The sequence below is a fragment of the Harpia harpyja genome, chromosome 1 (assembly GCF_026419915.1).
Source record: "Harpia harpyja isolate bHarHar1 chromosome 1, bHarHar1 primary haplotype, whole genome shotgun sequence".
Lineage (NCBI taxonomy): Eukaryota > Metazoa > Chordata > Aves > Accipitriformes > Accipitridae > Harpia > Harpia harpyja.
The window spans coordinates 106,198,885-106,219,177 of NC_068940.1; the positions used below are offsets into that span (position 1 = coordinate 106,198,885).

The 20,293-nt window shown below is 52.5% G+C and overlaps 3 protein-coding genes across 13 annotated transcripts; 2 read left to right on the forward strand and 1 right to left on the reverse strand.

Moving 5' to 3' along the window:
- Positions 1-309: 309 nt before the first annotated feature.
- Positions 310-14,863, reverse strand: GUK1 (guanylate kinase 1). Of its 7 annotated transcripts, none has more exons than XM_052808541.1 (9): positions 14,736-14,844; positions 9,751-9,895; positions 8,504-8,617; positions 6,684-6,725; positions 5,429-5,525; positions 2,398-2,536; positions 1,348-1,432; positions 946-1,031; positions 310-487 (listed from the first exon to the last, which is right to left on the reverse strand). In XM_052808541.1, the coding sequence occupies exons 2-9, from the start codon at positions 9,881-9,883 to the stop codon at positions 452-454; spliced, it is 732 nt and encodes a 243-aa protein (XP_052664501.1). In that variant the 5' UTR covers positions 9,884-9,895; positions 14,736-14,844; the 3' UTR covers positions 310-451. The 7 variants fall into 7 exon arrangements, 6 of the variants coding, with proteins under 6 accessions (XP_052664501.1, XP_052664511.1, XP_052664530.1 ...); XM_052808551.1 differs by having other exon boundaries at positions 14,602-14,738; XR_008238328.1 differs by lacking the exon at positions 14,736-14,844 and having other exon boundaries at positions 2,360-2,536.
- MRPL55 (mitochondrial ribosomal protein L55) lies at positions 14,742-16,259 on the forward strand. Of its 4 annotated transcripts, none has more exons than XM_052808603.1 (4): positions 14,742-14,973; positions 15,526-15,624; positions 15,784-15,973; positions 16,057-16,259. In XM_052808603.1, the coding sequence occupies exons 1-4, from the start codon at positions 14,750-14,752 to the stop codon at positions 16,198-16,200; spliced, it is 657 nt and encodes a 218-aa protein (XP_052664563.1). In that variant the 5' UTR covers positions 14,742-14,749; the 3' UTR covers positions 16,201-16,259. The 4 variants fall into 4 exon arrangements, with proteins under 4 accessions (XP_052664563.1, XP_052664572.1, XP_052664581.1 ...); XM_052808612.1 differs by having other exon boundaries at positions 14,886-14,965; XM_052808621.1 differs by having other exon boundaries at positions 14,893-14,935.
- Positions 16,260-16,425: 166 nt separating this feature from the next.
- Positions 16,426-19,819, forward strand: C1H1orf35 (chromosome 1 C1orf35 homolog). 2 transcript variants are annotated; one of them, XM_052808650.1, is made up of 9 exons: positions 16,426-16,467; positions 16,941-17,083; positions 17,218-17,371; positions 17,467-17,512; positions 17,641-17,723; positions 17,855-17,927; positions 18,275-18,345; positions 18,648-18,788; positions 19,041-19,819. In XM_052808650.1, the coding sequence occupies exons 2-9, from the start codon at positions 16,990-16,992 to the stop codon at positions 19,297-19,299; spliced, it is 921 nt and encodes a 306-aa protein (XP_052664610.1). In that variant the 5' UTR covers positions 16,426-16,467; positions 16,941-16,989; the 3' UTR covers positions 19,300-19,819. The 2 variants fall into 2 exon arrangements, with proteins under 2 accessions (XP_052664610.1, XP_052664601.1); XM_052808641.1 differs by having other exon boundaries at positions 16,445-16,463.
- The last annotated feature ends 474 nt before the right edge of the window (positions 19,820-20,293 follow it).

Sequence of the window (20,293 nt, forward strand, 5' to 3'; positions counted from 1 at the left end):
CCAGGTGCCAGTAAAGACGGGAGCCCCTCCATCTGCAGGTGGAAACGGGGGTCACATCGATCTAAGTAGCTCCCCTTTTATCGAGTGGCATTAGCTGACACAACATGTACCTCCACAAATATCGCAGTGGGATCCTAAGCCACGTGCCAGGGCTGCAGCTGCCCAGACAGCTCCTCTACAGCCTCGCAGAGCGGCTCTGCCCTCCGGCAGTGGATGCCGTGCAATCGCTTCCAAAGCATCTGCCTGAGGTACAAACCCGGGAGAGCACATGCCGAGCGTGGGGCGAAGAGAAACACAAGTCTGACTGGGTTTCGTTTTCTTTCCTTTTAATAGAAACATCCTAGAGTAACCTGGGAGGAGGATCAGCCTAAAGGGAATGTCTCTCGGAATAAAATGGCATGATGTGCTTCAGGAATGATGTGCAAAGTTAAAACGTCCAAGCAGGCTCAGCTCAGGACTTCCTGGATTCTTGGGTCTTCTTGATTTCCTGCAAGGAGATCAGGAAAACAACTTGAGCATCTCCCAGTTTTTGGGAACAACTCATAGTTTCACAGTTCTGGAGACCACAAGCAATCATCTCCTCAGACCAGCTCCGCAGCATCACAGGACCAAGCCCAGAGTTTACGCATGAGCCTTTAGGGACAAGGCAAGGTCTGACTTAGAGGCTCTTCAAAAATAGCACACCCCTTCCATACTGTCCAGGGATGTATGTTTATTTTGCCCTTAACCCAGTATCACGCTGGATCCATTTCCCACTCTTAAGCCACCGATCCATCGTCACTCATACACAATCTGTGCTCAACTACGCCACTCAGCAGCTCAAACCAGATCAAGTGTGGGCATGAGGTCACATTTCTGTGGCTGCCTATAGACAGACCCTCACCTGCTCAGCCTAGAGGTCATGCCTGCCCGAGGAGCGAGGCAGAAAAGCCCCAAATGACTCACCTCCAGGAGTATCTCCTTCAATTCGGAATAGGCTTTTTCTAAATCATCATTAATAATGACCAAGTCGAACAGGCCAGGCTCTTTACCTGGGGAAGGAGATGAGGACAGAGGAGTTAGAGGAGAATGTGTTTCTTCCCTGTGTCATCTCTTGTGCATGACCAAAGTTCCCATGGCATTTTAATATTATTATTTCAGCCACTGCTAATGCGCTTCTCCGCCAACTGCCCACAAGGAACTGCAGTGGGAAACGATGCAGTACGGTGCTTAGATTAAACTCAGCTCCTGTCCAAGCCCTGCCAGCACTCGTTGGAGAACACAGGTCAGATGTTCATGCAAAAACCAGCTCTAAATCACCAACGCATCCCCTCTCCCTATGCACCACCTGAAGGCCCCTGGACTTACTAAGTTCCAAATCTACACGAGCTGCAGTCAAACGCTTCAGTAAACTTTCTTCTGTCTCAGTCTTTCGGTCACGTAGTCTTTTTTCCTAAACCCAATGACAAACTTATTAGAGAAACACGTGTTCCAAATGCTGCACACAGAAACCACCCCCCATCCCACAAGCCAGTGCTGTCTGCCATTTATTACTGCTGGCGACCACAGGCACGTGAGGTAACACTCTGCAAAGGGTGAGTGGCCTCACTTACAGCCCAGAGCAAAGCAGTGGCCAAGCTGAGTTTGAGCTCAAGATCTCCTACCCAGAGCTCAGCTTCCCAGTCTCTTCCCCCCCACCCTGTATTCTTCTTTTTTGCAGGTACCGTTGGGAGATGAAATCTCTCTGCTGGGCTCTGGGCTCTGGCATGTGGTGCTGTTGGCTTCCTCCTCCACAAACTCAACGAGAAACAGAGACTGCCTGATCTACTGAGAGCAAGAGGGGAGAGCCAGGAGTCGTGGCCTTCACTGCCATGTACTCCTTGCATGGCTTCAGCAAGCCACACATGCATGTCCACATCCCTCTCTGAACCATGACAGTGATTTCACTTCTGCGAGAAGCACACTGCAATCATTATTACATAGGGCCCCATAAGACCAGAGGAGTGTAAGATTTCTGGTGCTGCAGAGAACCAGCCTCCCTCAGTTTAACTTTAATTGCCGGAGGCAAGTCTCAGCACAAAAATCTCCTTCTCTCCCCAGTGTTAGGCACAACTAATGCATTTAAAGGCTGGCCACGCTGCAGTGAGTCTATAACCCAATGCAGGCAAACACGCCAAGGTGTGGAAACTGTACAGCATGGACTCAAAAAACACAGCACAGGAATATTTATCCCTGGGAGCCAGAGGTTGGGGAATTGGACTGGGCAGAGGTAACAGTGTGCTCGGAAATGTCCTCCTCATCTATTCTACAGCCCTTAAAAACATATGGGTGAATCAACGAGGGGGGAACCCCCATCGCTTCAGAACAAGACGCTGATTACCTCTAACTGCCTAACGGCAAAGGAAGGCGGTCGCTCACCAAGATGTCTATGGACGGAGGCTGCACAGAGATGTAGATGGGGTTCAGGTCTGTCTTCTTGATGTTCTTCACGCCCTGGATGTCGATGTCAAGGACGCAGATCTGGTTCTGGGCCTGAACAGCCTGCACTGCACCTTTACTGGGGACAGAGCAAAGAGGGGTCAGAGCGTCCAGCAATAGCAGTGGGGGTTTGGTGTGTCCCCCTCCAGCAGCAAGTCTTCACCTCACAGGGCTCCCCTGTGCCTGAGTTGTGGCAGGAGAGAAGAGAGAGCCTGCTCTGCTCTTGCTAAACAGTTTCTCTTTCCCCAAGTGTCCTCTGGGTCCCTGGGGTGGAGCAGGGACCTGCTGTGCCCTGCTAGAGAGGCTGGCAAAATCACGATGGAAGGTGTGGAAATGGATAATGTGCGACTATCCCATGAGCAGTGTGGCTCGGGTACAGTCTGCCTTCGACAAACACAGGAGCAACCTTCACCAAAGAGCAAAAACACTGAGAACTTTCCTTCTCCACAGACCCACTGATTTCTGTACCCATGCGCTGTCTTGAAGGATGCTTGACAGAGATGGATGCTCCTGCCTGGGTCACAAGATGCACAGTTAAGAAAATATTTTTTAAGTGGCGGTTCTCATAGGTCATTAAAACCCAACACAGGGGAACTGCCTCGAGCTTCTTCCTGAACACCCACAATCCTCCCTTGAAAAGCAACAACACCAACCCTCTCCTGGTGCACTGGAGGTACCTGGACTAGTTACTGGGTAGCAGCCCTCTTGGGAGGCTTTTCAGTTGGTATCTGCACAGTGCTGGGCACAGGTTCTCCTTCAAGCCAGGGCTCCGTGTCACGATGGACAGTGGGGAGAGAATCCCTGCCAGGAGCTCAGAGGTGGCACTGCAGGTTTTGAGGGAGTGAAGTCGGGAGGTCATGCAGTGGCAGAAGAGATTAAGAACGGATCTTAAGGTGGCTGGTGACTTTCCTCCTGACCTGGGGAGGTCACAAATCCCAACAGGAAGAAGAAAGCTGAAGAAAAACTGCGAGACCAGCACTGTGCCCTATACAAATACAGAGGTTTGCTGCCTTGCCTGGGTGGGCAGCAGCAAGAGCCCAGATACGAGCACCATCCACAGCAAATCCACAAAAACTCCCCAAAATGGCCTGGTTTGCCGTGTGAAAGCCACAGGCTTCATCTGATATCACCAGGTATCAACTAACTCCTGCTACAACTGATCTACAAAGAGCCAGCAGCTCTCAGAGCCCCAAGAAAGAGACCCCAAGCCTGCACTCTGATTTCAGCCTCTAATTTAAGGCGGCTTCAAGAAATTCTGGTTTCTGTGGGTGGGAGTCAGTGCTATCCCACAGACAGGGCCCTTTCACGGCTCTTAAATTAAGCAATTAATTTTTAGTTATTCATTATTATTAGCTGCTGAGATTTAGGGAGCAGAAAGGCTTGGCGAAAACTTCAACCGTTCTGATAAGCATGAGGGACTCTCTCCATTTTATCACACATCTGATTAGAAACAATCTTAGGCACTTGTAAACATAGGCTTGGAGAGTTTCTGCATTTGTTTTGTTTGCAAACTGGTCTTTATTGCTTTGGGTTTGGGTTAATTTCATCCTCCCGCCCTGCATGCCCACCACCACAGGCAGAGCACAGGCAGCACGAATATGCAGAGGGGACCAAAGATGAAAGTAAGGGCCAGGGAGAACAGCACCTCAGAAACAAACCCCAGCACGTCATTTAATTTGGTTAAAGTATCAAATTCCTGCCAATTTCAAGGATTGGCTGAGGAGAGATGTCTTCTCAGCACCCGCCCTGAGGAAAAGGCACCAAAATCAACTCCACCTATGTATCAGGCATCAGAGAGCAGCCGTCTCCTCCACGCTGTGGCCTGCTGGATTAAGCAGGACGCACGTGAAGGAAGGAAGCCTGTCCTACGCAGGATGAAGCCAGGGATTAAGGAGCCTGAATTCAGTTTCTCCTTGGTGCTGGGTATTTGGAGGATGAGCGGTCAGGTTTTGCTTCTCTTGCCAAACCAGCGACACTGCAAGTATCAAGGCCAGGGCAGGGGATTGTGCTCCTCCATCAGCCTCAGAGGCAGCATGGCCAGACCCCTGCGAGGCTGCCCTTAGCTGCGGTGACAGCAGTGATGCCTATGCCTGTCACATTAAAACAGCTACGTTACCGAAATGCATAATTGTCCTCAGAAGGAAACTTTGCCATCTCCAAAAAAATCCTCAAAAAAGCACATTCAGCTCTTTAAGAAATGTAAGTCTTCCTAAAAAGTGTTTCAAGCAAATTTCTTTAATGCAACTAATTAAATATCTCAAAAAACATTTAACTTTCCTCCTTAGCAGGTCCTTTACTATAGAGCCACAATTTTCTCACAATAATTATATAAGATAACTGACTTCTAATTAACATTGCAGCTTAATGTTTTATTGATCATCAGCTCCAATGCCGAGGGCAACGCTATTTTAAAATCCACCTAACTCTTGAACCCCAGTCAAGGGTGCCACGCAATTTATCTATTCATAAGCAGCCACTTTACCAAAGCAGCACGCAAATTTGTTTCACAACAGCCAATACAGATATCATCGCTTCTGCTCCTGAATTCATCGTATTCAGACCATTAGGTAATGCAGGGATAATGAGAGTAAGTCTCCATTCTGCCCACTACTTTCTGCAAGCACTTGAGAAATATTAAGGAGCATAAATAGTCTGTGAAAATCACCCCTGTGCAAGAAAAGCGTTAAGCGTATGAACGATTTCAGCAGCCCTCAAACACTGGAGGCTATAGAGAATCTCGTAACGTAATAACTATTTAATTATGATGAGCTAGCTCTCCGCAAGAGTTAATTTTGCCATCTTAATAAAGCCGACAAGGACCCTGCTATGAAAATTAAAGGCTTTGCTTATAGCAAAAATCTGCGTGTTTGGGAGAAAACAGTGTTGCTAAGTTAAAATATTTTTTTCCTTCACCATCATCTCAGCTCCGGCACCACCTGGGTTCAGTGGCGACAGCATCCGAACTGCATACCTCGTCCCGTACATATTTCCGGAGAACTCTGCGTGCTCGATGAATTCACCAGCATCAATTTCTTTCTGCATTTCCTCTCTGGTCACAAAGTGATAATCTGGATAGAGAAAACAGAAAAAATAGACAGAAATTAACAGCTTTGAAGGTAAAGTTCATGGTCAAAATAACACCCATGTGTGCTTAGGGGAAAAGCAACTTAAAACCTGCTTTGGACAACGTTGGCAGACTGCAGATATCGACTTCCTAATTACTGCATACAGCATCCCCTCTCCACATCAATTGTCCAGACACCTGCTCAAAATGTTCTGGAGCTTTCCGTGTGGGCAGAAATGCTGCTGTACCCCCTTTTTCATACCCTTTCTGGTGCAGTGGGAACCACCTCCGCCTCCCCACAGGCGTGGAACACATTACAGCAGGACTGCCAAGGCCCTTAATTTGAAAGCACTGATGATTACAGACTAGAATGGGACGAGAGGGAGAGGGAGATAAAAGGGAACATCAAAATCAAGCTAACTAAAAAGGAATGTTTCTCTATCTTTTGTTAAAATCCCTCCCCTTCACTTCAGAGTGAAAACTGCCGTCAGAAATTAAAAACAAACCTCATACGATTCTTTCTGAAATATGCAAACAAACCAGAAAACAGAAAAGCAGCTGGCCAGCTGGACACAAGCTAATACAGATAAAGACATCTCATTAAGCAGTTGCATTTTCCAAAGCAGTGTGCATTTGAGGTATCTCACCAGAGCTACCTGGCACTTCAGAAAATCAATCCACTCAATGCCCAAGTATGGACCAGGGCACTTAAACTGAGAGCCCTGCTTTGAAAACCTTGGCCAGCAAGTCACAGAGACAGTGTCTAGAAAAGAAAACTGGCAGCACATGCTCTGCCTCTGTTAACGTTTCACCGCTTAATTAAATTTTGGTTTTGTTCTGCCAAGTCCGTCCCTCTTCGTTATCTTCTCTCCAATGCATGGCACATGCTGCGGAACAGCGGTAAACAGCTACGGTCTTATTGCCACGGAGCTAAAGAACAAAAGTGCGTGTATGTATACAGATTTACACACATATACATACACACTCTCAAATATATAATTACTGAATACCTGCCTAAGGAAATGCACCCTATAAACACAAAAGTAGGACTAACTTATCTGCTAGTGGAGATTCATGCGTGCACTTCACATAAAAACTTAAAATTTTTCAGAGGAATTATTTGCCAAGTCTGATGAGACAGGCTCAACTGCAACACACTCACCTTTGCCATTTACTTCTCCAGGTCTTGGCTGCCTCGTGGTATCTGTAAGCAAAAAAAAGCCTTGTAAATTTTGTAGATCACTCAAGGAAGTAATAGTATCAAAGAAATAAAAGCACACACGCAGCAGATTAACCCAATCATGTAGTAAGCTGATCCTCTATTTAAAATGATCAAAGCTTCTGCAATCAGCTAGTGTAACACACAATGACATGCTGGATTGGCCTTTAATCAAAGAATCCTAGATAATCTGAAAACAATCAATTAAAATTGTTAGGGGCTGAGCAGTCAGTGTGGGACTTACCAGGCTGGGCTTAGTTTTCAGCTCTGCTACAGCCTTCCTGTGTAATCCTAGACACGTTATTTAGACTTCTGCCTCAGTTCAGGGGAATTAGCGGTGCCCTACTTCGCAGAGCTATCTTCATTTTAAAAGACCATGCAGCACCTACATAGGTGCTTAAAATAGCCAGATTTAATGAATAAGGGCAAACTCCTGCACGAGGTAGGTGAATAAATCGGACAGCCTTTGAACCCTGTTGGAAGTTGTTCAAACCAAAAAGGAGCTGATGGTCATCACGGAGGGCAGCACCGATTATTTTATTTAGGACCAGCAGGAGTTAACCTAATGCAGTAAGGCTCTGATCACCTGTAAGTTTTTATAAAGCACCAGTTGCCTAAGTGGCCTATGGAGATTTAGGAAAAAAATATCTACTGGTAAAGAGGCAACCTTGGGGAAAACGGTAAGCTTTAGTTTGGACTGAGATGAGAGATTCAGTTGAATCAAGAGCATAGGATGAAACGCACAAAAGGAAAGATAATTTTAAGTTTTTTTCATCTCCAGTAACATTAAATTTTTAAACACCCAGTATTTGCCCTTTCATGGTAGAACACATCCAGATCTCACACACCTCAAAGCAAGGATTTCACTTGCAGTATCCAAACCGTTAGGACAGCAAAAAACATTTTGGTAACGCGCTCAAAAATACCTTGCAGGACTCCAGGGAAAATAAGGCGAATGAGCTGTGGACACAGCCCAGACTCTGAGGGTAACCTTTAAGGTGTCACCCATGAAAAAGGAAACAAAATTAGTGTTGCAACGGGCACACTGCCTGAAGAAAATTCCCTGCACTTACTCTGTTGTGGACGCAGGAGGACTTCAGCACTGCCTGCAGCGTGCAGGCAGGTGTGAGTGGATCGAGCTGGCCAGCCAGGGGTTATTTTCACATTACAGGGAACCATCCCAGGTAGAAAAAAAAGGACCCTTGGCCAGGACTTAGTGACCAACGTAGAAAAAGTCAACAAACCACCAGAGCAACAGCTGGAGGAAGAATGTACGCAGGTGATGGGGCAAAGTGTTTCAGTGACTGACCCAGTAATGAGACAGGCTTCACGAAACTCTTTAATTTTAAATCTGAGACCCTGGTGTGCAGCCCCTGGGCTGTTAAAATCGCCATCAGCTCCCGCAGGTGGGTGGAAAGAATTGGCTTTTGAAACAGAGGCATGTGGGGGATTTTGTTACTTTCAGAGTCAAGAAGCACTCAGAAAAATCTCATCACCTCTCTGAGCTGTGTTTAGAGGCGTGGGGAGTCACCAGACCTGGAAAGGGTGCTATTCCAGACAAATCTTAGACTTGCCACTCAATACCAGTAGTAAAAGGCATCCTGACTTATTTAAACATCCCAAAGAGCCCACAGACAGACTAGGACACAGGCAAGCCACGGAAGCCCATTATTTGGGGCTTGAATACAGCCACAGAGGCAGGTTCTGGGCTAGCAGCCCTGAACTCCTCCACTGCCCTTCCCCAGGGACGTACAGATACTCACGGGAGACGCTGAAGCCAAAGATGTTCTCGTAATCTTTAAGCAATTTCTTTAATAAAGTGCTCTTCCCTGCACCCGATGGGCCACTCAGAACCACTGGTCTTGGTCCCTGCATGGCTAGAGACAGAAAAATACGTGTCCGGTTAGAAACACCCATGAAAAAACACAGCTGTGGATTCCCAGGGGTGCTCGGCCCCACAAAATAGCGTCTATCCTTTACCCTCAGATACAAGTTTCTGCAAGCAAATCTGAAACGATGAGAAATCACAAGCCTAGAACTGATGGAAAGTAACTGGGAGTGCAGGAAATAGGAGGGAAATGCAAACAACTATTAAGTTAGCAAATTGACAGCAAATAGCGGGAGCCACCACCTCTGTACTACTGTAAAAGATCTGAGCTGGGAGCCCTGAGGAGTCGGATATCGTTTTTTGGGAAGCAGAGAGCGGAAGTCACCAGCAATGCAGCAGAACAGCTTCACCTCGCTTTGCTGCTGGCCCCAATTCTTACCTGGGGAACAAATACCTCAGACAAATAAAGGACATGTATCACTGCAGCATGAATGCTCATTCTCAAGGGACTGAGGTTAAATGTATAGGACATAGCCCAAAGGAGGAGGAAACTGGGCTCCAGCTGCCACTAAACTGGGATAATTCAAGCCAGCTCTGTCCTAGCTCTGTTCTCTGGCACCAGGGTTGGTCCCTCTGGGACCCAAATCCTAGGGAAGACTTTCTCCAACAGGAGAAAAATGCTGTCTGTGCCTGGCGGCACCTGGAAACATCACAGGACATCCACACACACTGGGCAATGCCAGCTTAATACTTGTCCTTACTGATGAGAGTTATAGTCACAGCCACTTCCCTCTCATGGGGAGGGGCCACAAGGAGCGTTTGCAGGAGACGCTGGCAAGAAAAAAAGGACAGAAATCAGCCAACGTTACACACATGCAGCTCCGAGCGAGGGATGGGATGCCCATGAGATCGCCACACCTCTTATGTTGCCCCTTTACATCCCAACAAGTACAAACTACGAGCCTGTGACGGACAGTTAAATGTTTCCTATCAGTCCTGGGATAAATATCCACACGCAAAGCCTTTACCATAAGCAGACAACATACTGAAGCCTAGACCCAGAAGCCCATCGCGTCCTCCACCACTAAACACCAAAGCCTTGCAACAGCAGTCTGAACACGGGTGTGATCTGGAACACGAACATGCTTTGGGGTTTATTTCCATATTTCCTGGAGCACTAACCCCAGCTCAAGGTGTTTTGTGGCAAGAGAGAAGGGTTTGGTTCCTGGTACAGGTGAAAAAAAGCAGCCTGGGGCCACACAATCCTTTCTGCAGCTGTTTCTTCAGCCAGAAAGAAAAAACTGGGTGTTTTCATGTGCCTGCGTCTCTGGGGAGGAAGAAAGGTTAATTACCAACGTGTGAATAAAGAAGAAAATCCTGTGCAACAGTGCAGGGAGTACCGCTGGGGACCCTCATCCATCAACAGCAGTTCAGCAGCTTCTAAAACAGAGGTGATGACAAGAGCAGAACAAATCAAACAAGCCTATTTTTCCTATTTAAAAACAATTACTTTCTGCAAGCAGTAAAGCCCCTGGAAATGCATTTTTTTTAACCTCATCAGCTGGGCGTGACCTCAGTCAGGAGCAATCAGCCAACAGACAGTATAATGCCTTTCCATTTTAAATTAGATCATAGCAATGTCACCCTGACCTTACAAATCACTTTTTAAACAGCCTTAAGCCAAACGCCGTCTCTTACAAAATCAGCCGCAGATCGTGCGGCAGGCTAATCTAGCCGGGTTGCCTCCCTGACCCCGGCCTGCGTGAGCTGGATACCTCCTTATCCCTAAATCCCTCCTGCACAGCTCTGCGATCACGCAGACATCTACCAGGCAGCACTCCAGCTAGCAAATTATAGGAGTTTTCCCTCCGTTCCCCGAGGATGCTTTGTACTTGTCTGACCAGAGTTTATCCAAGCCTGTATGTAAGGACGGGGTGTTAATACACAAAGTCTAAGTAGATGCCAGCAGCAGCTAATGCAGGCGTAAAAACACCCACGTTCAATCACCATCTAAAAGGAAACTCCATTTTTTTTTTGCTGTTAGTGTCCTCTGGATGCCAGAGCCCGAGAGGCCCACCAGATCAGACATTCTCCGGGGATCTCGGAGGACAGGTCCCATCATACGTGCATGGCCACGTTGCTGGATTAGGCTCCACCATCCAAAAAACACAACGAGGCTGCACAAGCTCTAGGAAGCCCTTCTGGGGACCTGTCCTGCCTTTCCCTTAGCCCTCGAGCTTTGATAATTTCCAAATGTCACAGGTTTTGCCTAAATGTTCAATATCAAAAGAGGAAAGCACACCGTCCTACACCTCCTCACCAGTGAAATGCTATTCAGTGCTTGCAGCAAGGAAGCCTCTGAGTTGCTTGCTGAGTTGTCTCAAGCATCTCTCCCTCTCTTCTGCCCCTGCCAGTTCCTCTCGCCCCCATAAATAAAACGGGTGAGCCCCGACCATTGCTTCAAAACACTCCAGAAGAGAAAGAGGAGTTACACAAAGTTCATCACCCTCCAGTCATCCCAGTGCACTTCACAACATGCCTGCTCCTGAACGATGCTCCTTCATCGCACACCAGCTTCCTCAGCCACCGCCCAAAGCCCCCGCATGTGACATTCGGATGCCAGCACAGACTCAGTCCAGGCGTTTCACGGCTTTTCCTCCGCCGTGATCCGGCTGTGCCAGCAAGAACTGCTCTGGATGCACAAGTCCCAGCCCCAGCCTGCAGAGCCCAGCCAGGAGGCTCACGTCCCAGCTAGAGGGAGAAGAGCTTTCCTCTCTCCCTCCTCAAAATTTTATCCGCCCTTTAGCAGGCACTGATAGGAAAAGGGGAATCTAAAGCTGCCTAAATCACTTACAAACATTTCATTCAACCCCAGACAAACTGGGAAGCGGTAAGAGGAATGGGCAGAGCACTGGCTAGCAGCAGGCTCCAACGCATCCTTACCTTTTGCTTTTACTGCCTTTCAGCCCAGGTATAAAGTCCAGCTCCTTGCAGCGGCAACAGGCTCACAATACGAGCGAGCCGGCAGAAAGCTGGGCTATTTGTGAGCTGCCTAAAGCCTTAATTACCGAGCTGCAATTTTAAGATGGCCAATGAAAACTGCTCGCTGGTCTTTAATCTCCTTTCGTGGTTTCTCCTCCGCTCTCTGCTCTCTCGGCTAGTAAAGCTGCAGTCAACCACCACTAACGGGCTGACACGTGCCGGCACGTGCCGGCCTGGCATTTCGGCAAACAGCAGAACTGTCCCCGTCCGTACGCCTAACCTCACGGATCGCACGTCCCCCGCAGTCACCAATGCAAATGCACACGGGGAAGAGCTGCTATCTGTGGGTCTGAGGGAGGTGCGGTACCTCCCGGGCAAGACCACCGGCTCATTCGGGTTGGAGAGGGCCTTGGGAGGTCTCCAGCCCACCCTCCTTCTCAAACGTAGCACGTCTTTAGCTGGTGATCAAGTGGTGGTGCCCACAGACACCAAGAACGGATGGGCTCTTAGATAGCACTGATGCACATCAGGCGAAAAAGCCAGGCTATAAAGCTGCTACGCTCGCATTACACACCCAACAGTTACGTGGTTGAGGCAACTCTTTTAGAAAATCACTCAGTCTTGGTTTTAGCCAGGATTTCACCTTCCGCAGACAATGCTCCTCTTCTTCTGAAGTCTGTACGGCTGTTGCCTCCAGCCACTGCTTCGCCTCACGTCAACGATTAGGCTACTTATCCACCATGAAGGCAACAGAGAAACTCCTTCTCCTGCCCACGCAGATCTGAACCCAGGCCTCCAAACAGCACGTCCCAGCACCTCCCCGGTGGGACCCTGCAGGGTCTGTGCTGCCCTGGTGCTGGTGGTGCTTTTCTGCCCGAAAGAGCACTGGTGGGGCATCAGGGGAAGATGGAGACGCTCTCCTTTACCTTATTCCCTTTCTTCCCCCAAATACTCAGAACTAAAGTGAGAAAAGACACACGGGCTGCGATCACAGGTCTCACTTCTTTGAGAAACGGGCTAAAAATAAACCAAGAGACTTGGAGGTGCTTCCTCTTGCCTCCCTCCAAATGTATCCCTTCTCTTTTGCTGGAGATCTGCAGAGGAAAACAAGACGTAATTTAGAGGGGATAAAAAAAAAGCCATTTCCACTGCCAGATGAAGGGGCTAGGCCCTCGTGGGCGGCAGACGGCAAACACCCGGCTGGCAAACTGGGAATCTGTGCCAGCACAGAGCAAAACCAGCTCCCACGGAGCATTTTCAGAAGGCGCCCACCAGCCGGCACAGTGCGGGATTTTGGGGGCAGCTGCTCGGGGCCGGAGAGGTGAAGGATGAAGATGTGCTGGGAGGGTGAACAGAGGAGATGATCTCTGCCTCGAGACGTGAGCAGCGCAGACATGGGAGAGGATGCCCTCACCTCCACCATCAGATTTGGTTAAACACACGCCCTGACCCCAAAAAATCACTTGTAACAACGCTTCTCCGCTCCCCCAGCCCCGTCAAACACAGTTCCTCTCCCTCTGGCAACCTGAAGCCCTCAAAAACCATAAGTAAAGCACCAAAAAAGCCTGAAAAACCCCATCTGGTGGATTCGGGCCTTTTTAAATCTCCTGTTTCATTCCCAGCCCAGTAAGGCATCTGCCTGTCACATTTTCAAGCTGTTTGCAGCAGTAACATTACAGGTACATATTTATTTCGAGCAGAAGCTCAATTTTTTTTCCCTCTTTGCTCAGATTTTGGCATTTTCAGAGCAGCCAATCTGCAAATATCTAGCACAGAGGGTCTCTCACCTCCACCGGGTTACTCTTAAAACGGTTCTGGATCCGGCCTAACCACCACGTATTACCAAAACCACAACGGGCTGGAGTCAACCAGCAACAGAGCAGCACGGCTATTTAATAAAGATCCTCAGGTTTGGGGAGGTGCCACACCTGAGACTGAGGACAAACGGCCACGTAGACCCCCCTGGGCTGCAAAAAGACAAGGCGGTCCCCAAAGGAGGACGCAGGAATTTGTCACTGGGGCGAGGAACGTTTCTCAGTCTGCTCCTGCCTGCTAAACTTGCCCTGGATTTTAACTGGGAGACAGCAGTGCGACCAGTAAAGCAAAGGACAGACATCACAAGAGTTAAACAAAATTAATGCTGATTAGCAGAGAGGCTTTAAAGAGAAGGTAGAGCCCCCTTACAAAGTAGAAAAGAAGATTAAAGGACAGTTTCCCTGGAGCCCCAAGAAAGGTCTCCTGGATTAGGATTATAATCCCATTCTCTATTTTTAGCAGGTTCGTTATAAAGCTGCAACTCCCACCTTTCTACGTTTTGGGACGCTTTCTGAAAACCCCAGCCAGCCACAGTAACACGACAAATTTTAACATTATCTGAGAGCAGGCAGACGCTCAGCATCTCGATGTCTGCGCGGAGCCCTAAGGGCAGGGCATCCCCCCGGCCGGTCAGAGGGCACCGGCTGCTCCAACGGCCACAGCCCTGGACTCACGCTCGTTCAGTCGGGGAACGGGCGGGCGAAAGCTCCGGGGCTTCACGTGCAGTTTCTCAGCATGCAGAGACCGTGCAGGACAGCCGGGCTCAGAGGTTCTGCCCCGACAGCCAGCAGGTTGCTTAAATAAAAATAATTACTTGCAGTACTGAAACAGGAGTAGAACATCCCCACTGCGGTACCCAGACCTGGCGGGAACCCTCTGCTGCCTTTTTCCTGGAAACAATTATCTAAAAAGCACTAATTAACCCCTCCACCGGCTGCACTGATTTGCACTCCTCGCGTTGCAGGGCGCAATGATGCAGCAGGAGGGGCAAGAACCACTGTCTCAAGATTACTGTGGAAACCAGCTAGGTCCAGGCCACAGATGAGGCCAGGACTCACTCCAACACCGCGTCCTGCTGCAAAACCGGACCAGTTTAACCAACCAACTGGTTTGGGCCAGTTTAGCCGGCTGGGTAAATGCCAGCAGAGGCGAAGCTCAGCCAGGTGCGGTTTTGCCATCCACTTCCCCTCACGAACGTTGCGTTTCACCACACAGCTCCCTCCCTCAGGCCGGTACCTCACAGCCCCGGGGGCCGGTTGGGCCCCCTCAGCCGAGGAACCTTGTGAGGAGGATGGACAGCCCGGAGGACTCCGCCAGGGCCCGGGATGGGCCTCAAAACCTCCCGTTCTGTCCCGTTCCGTCCCGCTCACCCGCCGCCCGGGCGATGGCACCGCGCAGCCGCCGCCAGCTCATGGCGGGAGGGGAGAAGCGGGGAGGGAGGGGAACGACGGGAAATGGCGGATCCGTCCCAGCAGCCCCCGCGCCGCCGCCGCCACGTGACCTGACGTCCGGCGGGGCGGGGTTTGGGGGCGGGGGAAGAAGAGCGCTGCGCGCCGGAGGGAGCGGTCACGTGAGCGGAGGGCGGTGGGGCAGACCACCGGCGCGGAGGTGGGGGGGGGGAGTATGGGGGTGGGGAGATGGGCCGAACTACAGCGCAGTGGGGGGAGTTGCCCTGGGCTGAACTATTGGGGGGGGCCCGGTCTGGGTCGAACCACATTCGGGGCGGGTGGGGGGAGCCACCGTGGGGCTTGAACCGTCGTTGGGGTGGGAGGGAGCCCTCGTAGGACTGAACCATGGCGGAGCGCGGGGGGGGGGGGGCGGCATCGTGGGGCTGAACCATGACGGGTGCCGGGGGGAGCCACGGTGGGGCTGAGCCATGGCGGGTGCCGGGGGGAGCCACGGCGGGGCTGAACCATGACAGCAACAGGGGGGAGCCGTCGTGGGGCTGAACCATGACAGCAACAGGGGGGAGCCGTCGTGGGGCTGAACCATGACAGCAACAGGGGGGAGCCATGGTAGGGCTGAACCATGGCAGCAGCAGGGGGGAGCCACAGTGGGTCTGATAAATGACAGAGAGGGGACCTGTGGGGGGGCCACACCAGGATGGGGACAGGGGGCTGTCCCCCCCCAGCCACCCCAGGGAAAGCTCCTTGTCCCCAGGAGGCTGCCTCAGCTCCCGCTCCCTTTGCCGGGCACCCGTGCGGAGGATCCGTCGTCCCTCGCCCGGACTAAGATGGCGGCCCCGAGCCGGGCGCTGAGGTGAGCAGGCTGGCCCTTCAGCAGGAGCCTCAGCGGGGCTGGGTTCCACGAGGCGATGGGGAGGTTGGCGTTCTCCGCCGTTTAACCCGCCGCAGCGACGTCTCCCGCTGTCTCACCCCCGACCGACCGCGCTCTCCCTCCGTTTCGCCTTCCCGCCAGCGCCCTGCGCCTCGACGCCTTCCCCAGCCTGCTGCCGGCCTTCGCCGCCTCCGTCCGCCTCAACTCCAACCGCGCCGCCGTCTCCCACCTCCGCAGGCAGCTCTACGGCCGGCTCTACCCCATCCTCCTGGTCAAAACCGACGGCTCCACCGTCCACCTCCGCTACAAAGAGCCGAAGAGGATCCTCATGGTAAGGGAGGGGGTAGGCTGAGGGGGAAGGCGAAGCCCTCTCCTGCCCCAGGCAGGGGGTTTTCACGCCGTGCCCCCCCTCAGCTGCCCCTGGACAGCAGCACGCTGCCCGAAGCGGAGCGCAAGGCCCGGCTGCGGAGGCAGTTCCCCAGCAGGCCGAAGGCCGGGCCGGAGGAGACCTTTGAGGGCATCGACTTGTCCACCTACAAGCGGTTCTGGAAGAAATGACGCCCCGAAATTAAAAAAAAAAAAAATTTTTTTTTAAATAAATAAGCGAAGCCGGCAAACGAGTCGTCGCGGTGCGGTTTTGTGGGGGCGACTGAGGCGGCAGCGCCGGTTGAACCACGGCTTTATACCCCCCCCCCCCGGGCCTTACGCGGTGGTATCGCCCGCTTGGCAAACACACGCAAGCGCACCCCCGCCGCTGAGAGAGAGGTGGTAGCGGCCGGGGCGGGGCGGGAGGGCGCGCGGGGCCCGGAGCGGCGCGCGAGGTGCGTGCTGGGGGGGGGGGGGGGAGGGGAGCGGGGGGGCGTGTGCGACCCCGCCATTTTCAGCCACTTTCTCCCCCCCCCCCAAAAAAAACCCCGGGTGTACAGCCCCTGGGCTGGCAGTGACCCCCCCCCCCCCCGGGCCATGTAACCCCCCCCGGGCCGTGCAACAACCCCTCCGGGTCGTGCAACCCCCCCCAAAAGCCGTGCAACCCCCCCCCGGCCGTGCAACCCCCCCCCCCAAAAGCCGTGCACGACCCCCCCCCCCACTCGTGTCTGGCTTGTGCACCCCCCCCCCCCTTTCCATTGCAGCCCCCCCAGGGCTTTGGTTACCCCAGTGAGTCCCGGGGGGGGGGGCATATTTGCTCCCCCCCCCCCACCTCCAGGAGACCCCCCCGGGGTTGCACGGAGGAGCGTGGGGGGGGGGAGGACACAGAGGGGACACAAACCCGGGGCTGATCCCCCCCCTCCCTTTTGCAGGTCATCACCCCCCCCCCCCCCGGCCCCCCGTTCCGTGGGGTCGGGCACCATGTTCGGTTCATCCCGAGGGGGGGTCCGGGGGGGTCAGGACCAGTTCAGCTGGGAAGACGTCAAGACGGACAAACAGCGTGAAAACTACCTGGGTAAGGGCTGACCTTGGCTAAACCCCCCCCCATCTCCATCCTCCCTATGCCCCCGCCGTTTTGGGGCGCGGATGGAGGATTTTGGGTGCGAGGACGTTGAGGGGGGGTGGTTTTTTTTGTGTGTCCCCCCCCAGGGAATTCCCTGATGGCTCCGGTGGGCCGGTGGCAGAAGGGGAAGGACCTGACCTGGTACGCCAAGGGCAAGAAGGAGACGGCCCCCCCGCTGTCCCGGGAGGAAGAGTTGGCCGCCGTCCGCTTGGCCGAGCAGGAGGCCATGATGGCAGCCCTGTGAGTCTACACCCCCCCCCCAAAAAAAAAAAAAAAAAAAAAAAAGGGGGGGTGCAAGTCATCCCCCCCCCCATGACCTGCTTTTGCTTTTATAGGGGCTACAAGAACGTGAAGAGGCAGCCCACCGGCCTCAGCAAGGAGGTAAGGGGGGGGCACCACGCATCCCCCCAGCATCGCCCCGTGGGGGTGTGTCGTCCCCCCCAGCTCTATTTTTTTTTCTTTTTGGGACGCTTTTCCCAAAAAAAGCACTTTTCCCCCCCGCTCCGCAGGACCTGGCCGAGGTGTGCAAGCGGGACGGCACTGAGCGGGACGAGAAGGACGTGGACCGGGTGGTGGGCTTGGGGAGCTCCAGGTATGGGGAAGGGGGGGGGGCGAGTCCTGCACCAAAATGCCCCGTTTCAATGCAATTAGATTATTTTTTTAATTTATTTTGCCTTTTTTTTTTTTTTTTTTTTGACTCGCTGCGGTGACATCTCTCCCCAGCGGCAGCGCCGGCCGGGTGGTGCTCTCCAAGGAGGACAAGGAAGCGGCCAAGATGGGGCTCTCCGTCTTCACGGTATGGTCACATCTTCTTCGTGAGGCTTAAAAAAAGATGGGAAAAAGGCAAAAAAAGCCCTGCGCTGCACTCAGGATATTTTATTTAAAAGCAAAGCTGGCGGTTGTAGCGCAGAGACCTGCAAGAGCTCCCTGAGTCCTGTTTGCACAGAGTTAATTTGTGGGGTTTTAATTTGGAAGCGGTTCTTGAGGGTATTTTATTTTATTTTCCAAATTTAATTTAATTTTTATTTGATTTTTTTCTAAATTAAATTTAATTTTTAAAGGGAGAAAGTCCCTTTTTCTTGTAATTCAAAGCTACGGCCTCACAGACTCGCTCCGTGTTTTTCCCCCTTTTTCCAACCCTAGCACCAGAAAGTCTCCAGCAGCCCCGAGACGTCTGGCTCCAAGAAGAAGGAGGAGAAGGTGGAGGAGAAACGGTGAGGATGGGGACCACCGCTTTGGTGGGAAAACACCAGAAATGGCCGTTTTTGGGGAGGGGGGAATGTTTTGCAAAATGCTTCTATGGCTCCGTTTGGCATCGAGCTTGTTCTGCATCTGCCTCGATCACCCCCAAAACATCTGCTTTGCCCCCAAAACCTCTTTTTTTTCTGGAGGCTTCTTGTTGGCCAAGGAGGGATGTGGTGGGAATTGCCTGGAGGGAGGGATGGGGATGAGTTTTTGGAGGAGCCGGAGGGATGCGCAGGGCAGGGATCCTCACTGCTTGATCTCTTCCCCGCAGACCAGAGGGCGGCAAGAAATCCAAAAAGGAGAAAAAGAAGAAGAAAAAGAAGAAACATAAGAAAGAGAAGAAGAAGGATAAGCATCACAAGAGGGATGCTGTCCCGTCATCCTCCGATTCTTCTCCGGACCGGGATGAGAGGTAGCTGGGTTGGGATGGGGGCTGAGCTTTGGTCGCGGGGAGGGGGACCGGGACCCGGGGGGGAACCAAGGCTCACAGGGCATCATCGCTGGAAAACGGGATGAAGGATTTAGGAGAGCCACGTGGTCACGGCTGGCATCGGGATGCCCCGTCGGCATCTCCTGCCTTTCCAAAATCCCTTTTTCATCCCCAGAATCGGCCCGTTGGGTGTCACCAACGTCCCTGCTGTCACTTACCCCTCCATCCCCGTAGGCACCACCGAAGGAAAACCCACCAGCGCCCCGAGACATCGCGGCACGGCAGCCGGCGTCGGCACAACACGGATTCCTCTGCCAGCAGCGGGGATTCGGGCAGGAGCCCTTCGCACCGTCCTGCCCGTCGGCGGAGCCGGAGCAGGGACGGCCGCGGTCGGCACCCGTCCCCGCGGCGTAAGGGGAGGAAGAGGAGCAGGAGCAGGTCCCCTCCGTCCCGTGGGGTCAGGCAGCGCCACGACACCGATTCGGAGGACTGAGAGGGAGCCTGGGGTTTTTTCCAGGGAGATCTCACATAGGCTTATATATTTTTTAAGGTTATTAAATTAAAAAAGCCACAGCTCTGCTCTTGCCGGGGCCGAGTCTGGCAAAGGGCATTATGTTTTGTGATGCCAGCTGCCCCTTCCCTGCCCGCAGCTCCTGCCTTTAACCGGGGGCAGCTCCCCCCGCTGTTGCCCCCGGCCGTGGTGGGGGGCAGCAGGTGCCCGGGCACCTTTCTCCTCGATCCCTGGATCCATCCATCCAAGGAATGATTTAGCTCGGAGGATGCTGCGGGGCGGGTGCTGGCGCGGGGAGGCTTCCTGCTGCGATGCTGGAAATGCTGCAGGTGCCTCATGTTTATGTAAAGAGACTTTGGATGGAGTTATTATTATTATTATTATGTTTTTTAGTATCTTCTTTCAATGCCCTAGAGTAACTGCCAGCAAAGCTGCTGAAGGAGAGTTTCTTTCCTTAAACTCTCCCTTAAATTAAATAAAATGTGGGGCTTACGCACTGCCAGGAGGGTTTTGCATCTTGGACCTGATGGCTGTGGGGCTCTCCACGGGGCCACCTCTGTTCTCCATGGGGTGACATGTGCTCTCCATGGGGTATCCCATACTCTCCATAGAGCAGCCACACACATGTGAGGAGGGGAGCACTTGGGACGTCCCCCCCGGGACCCCCAGGAGAGGACAGAGCCCTAGCCGGGCTGCCCCAAGGTGACATTCACGCTTCCCCCTGTCCCCAAAAAGCTTTTCATTCGGGCAGACCCAAGCAGGAGCCGGCTGTCTCAGAGGGACATGAAGCAGAGATGGCTCCATCACCCCCAAACTCCTGTGGGGTGGCATAAATCACCGCAGGGATGTCCACCCCTGTGTCCGTGTCCCCTGTGTGGGGATGGAGCAGCCTGTCCCCCGGGGACAAGTGCTTTCCCGGCCCAAGTTTGGGGAAAATCAGGGGCTTTGTGACTCAAGCTGCTGGGGGCAAGGGTGA

Coding starts and splice junctions, on each gene's coding strand:
- MRPL55 (XM_052808603.1), top strand. CDS start 14,750: ATGGCACCGCGCAGCCGCCGCCAGCTCATGGCGGGAGGGGAGAAGCGG. Junction 15,625..15,783: donor GCCCCGAGCCGGGCGCTGAG/GTGAGCAGGCTG, acceptor CCTTCCCGCCAG/CGCCCTGCGCCTCGACGCCT. Junction 15,974..16,056: donor AGCCGAAGAGGATCCTCATG/GTAAGGGAGGGG, acceptor GCCCCCCCTCAG/CTGCCCCTGGACAGCAGCAC.
- C1H1orf35 (XM_052808650.1), top strand. CDS start 16,990: ATGTTCGGTTCATCCCGAGGGGGGGTCCGGGGGGGTCAGGACCAGTTC. Junction 17,372..17,466: donor GAGGCCATGATGGCAGCCCT/GTGAGTCTACAC, acceptor TTGCTTTTATAG/GGGCTACAAGAACGTGAAGA. Junction 17,724..17,854: donor GTGGGCTTGGGGAGCTCCAG/GTATGGGGAAGG, acceptor ATCTCTCCCCAG/CGGCAGCGCCGGCCGGGTGG.
- GUK1 (XM_052808541.1), bottom strand. CDS start 9,883: ATGAAAACACCCAGTTTTTTCTTTCTGGCTGAAGAAACAGCTGCAGAA. Junction 6,726..8,503: donor CTTTGGCTTCAGCGTCTCCC/GTGAGTATCTGT, acceptor TTTTGCTTACAG/ATACCACGAGGCAGCCAAGA. Junction 5,526..6,683: donor TGGAGAAGTAAATGGCAAAG/GTGAGTGTGTTG, acceptor TTCTCTATCCAG/ATTATCACTTTGTGACCAGA.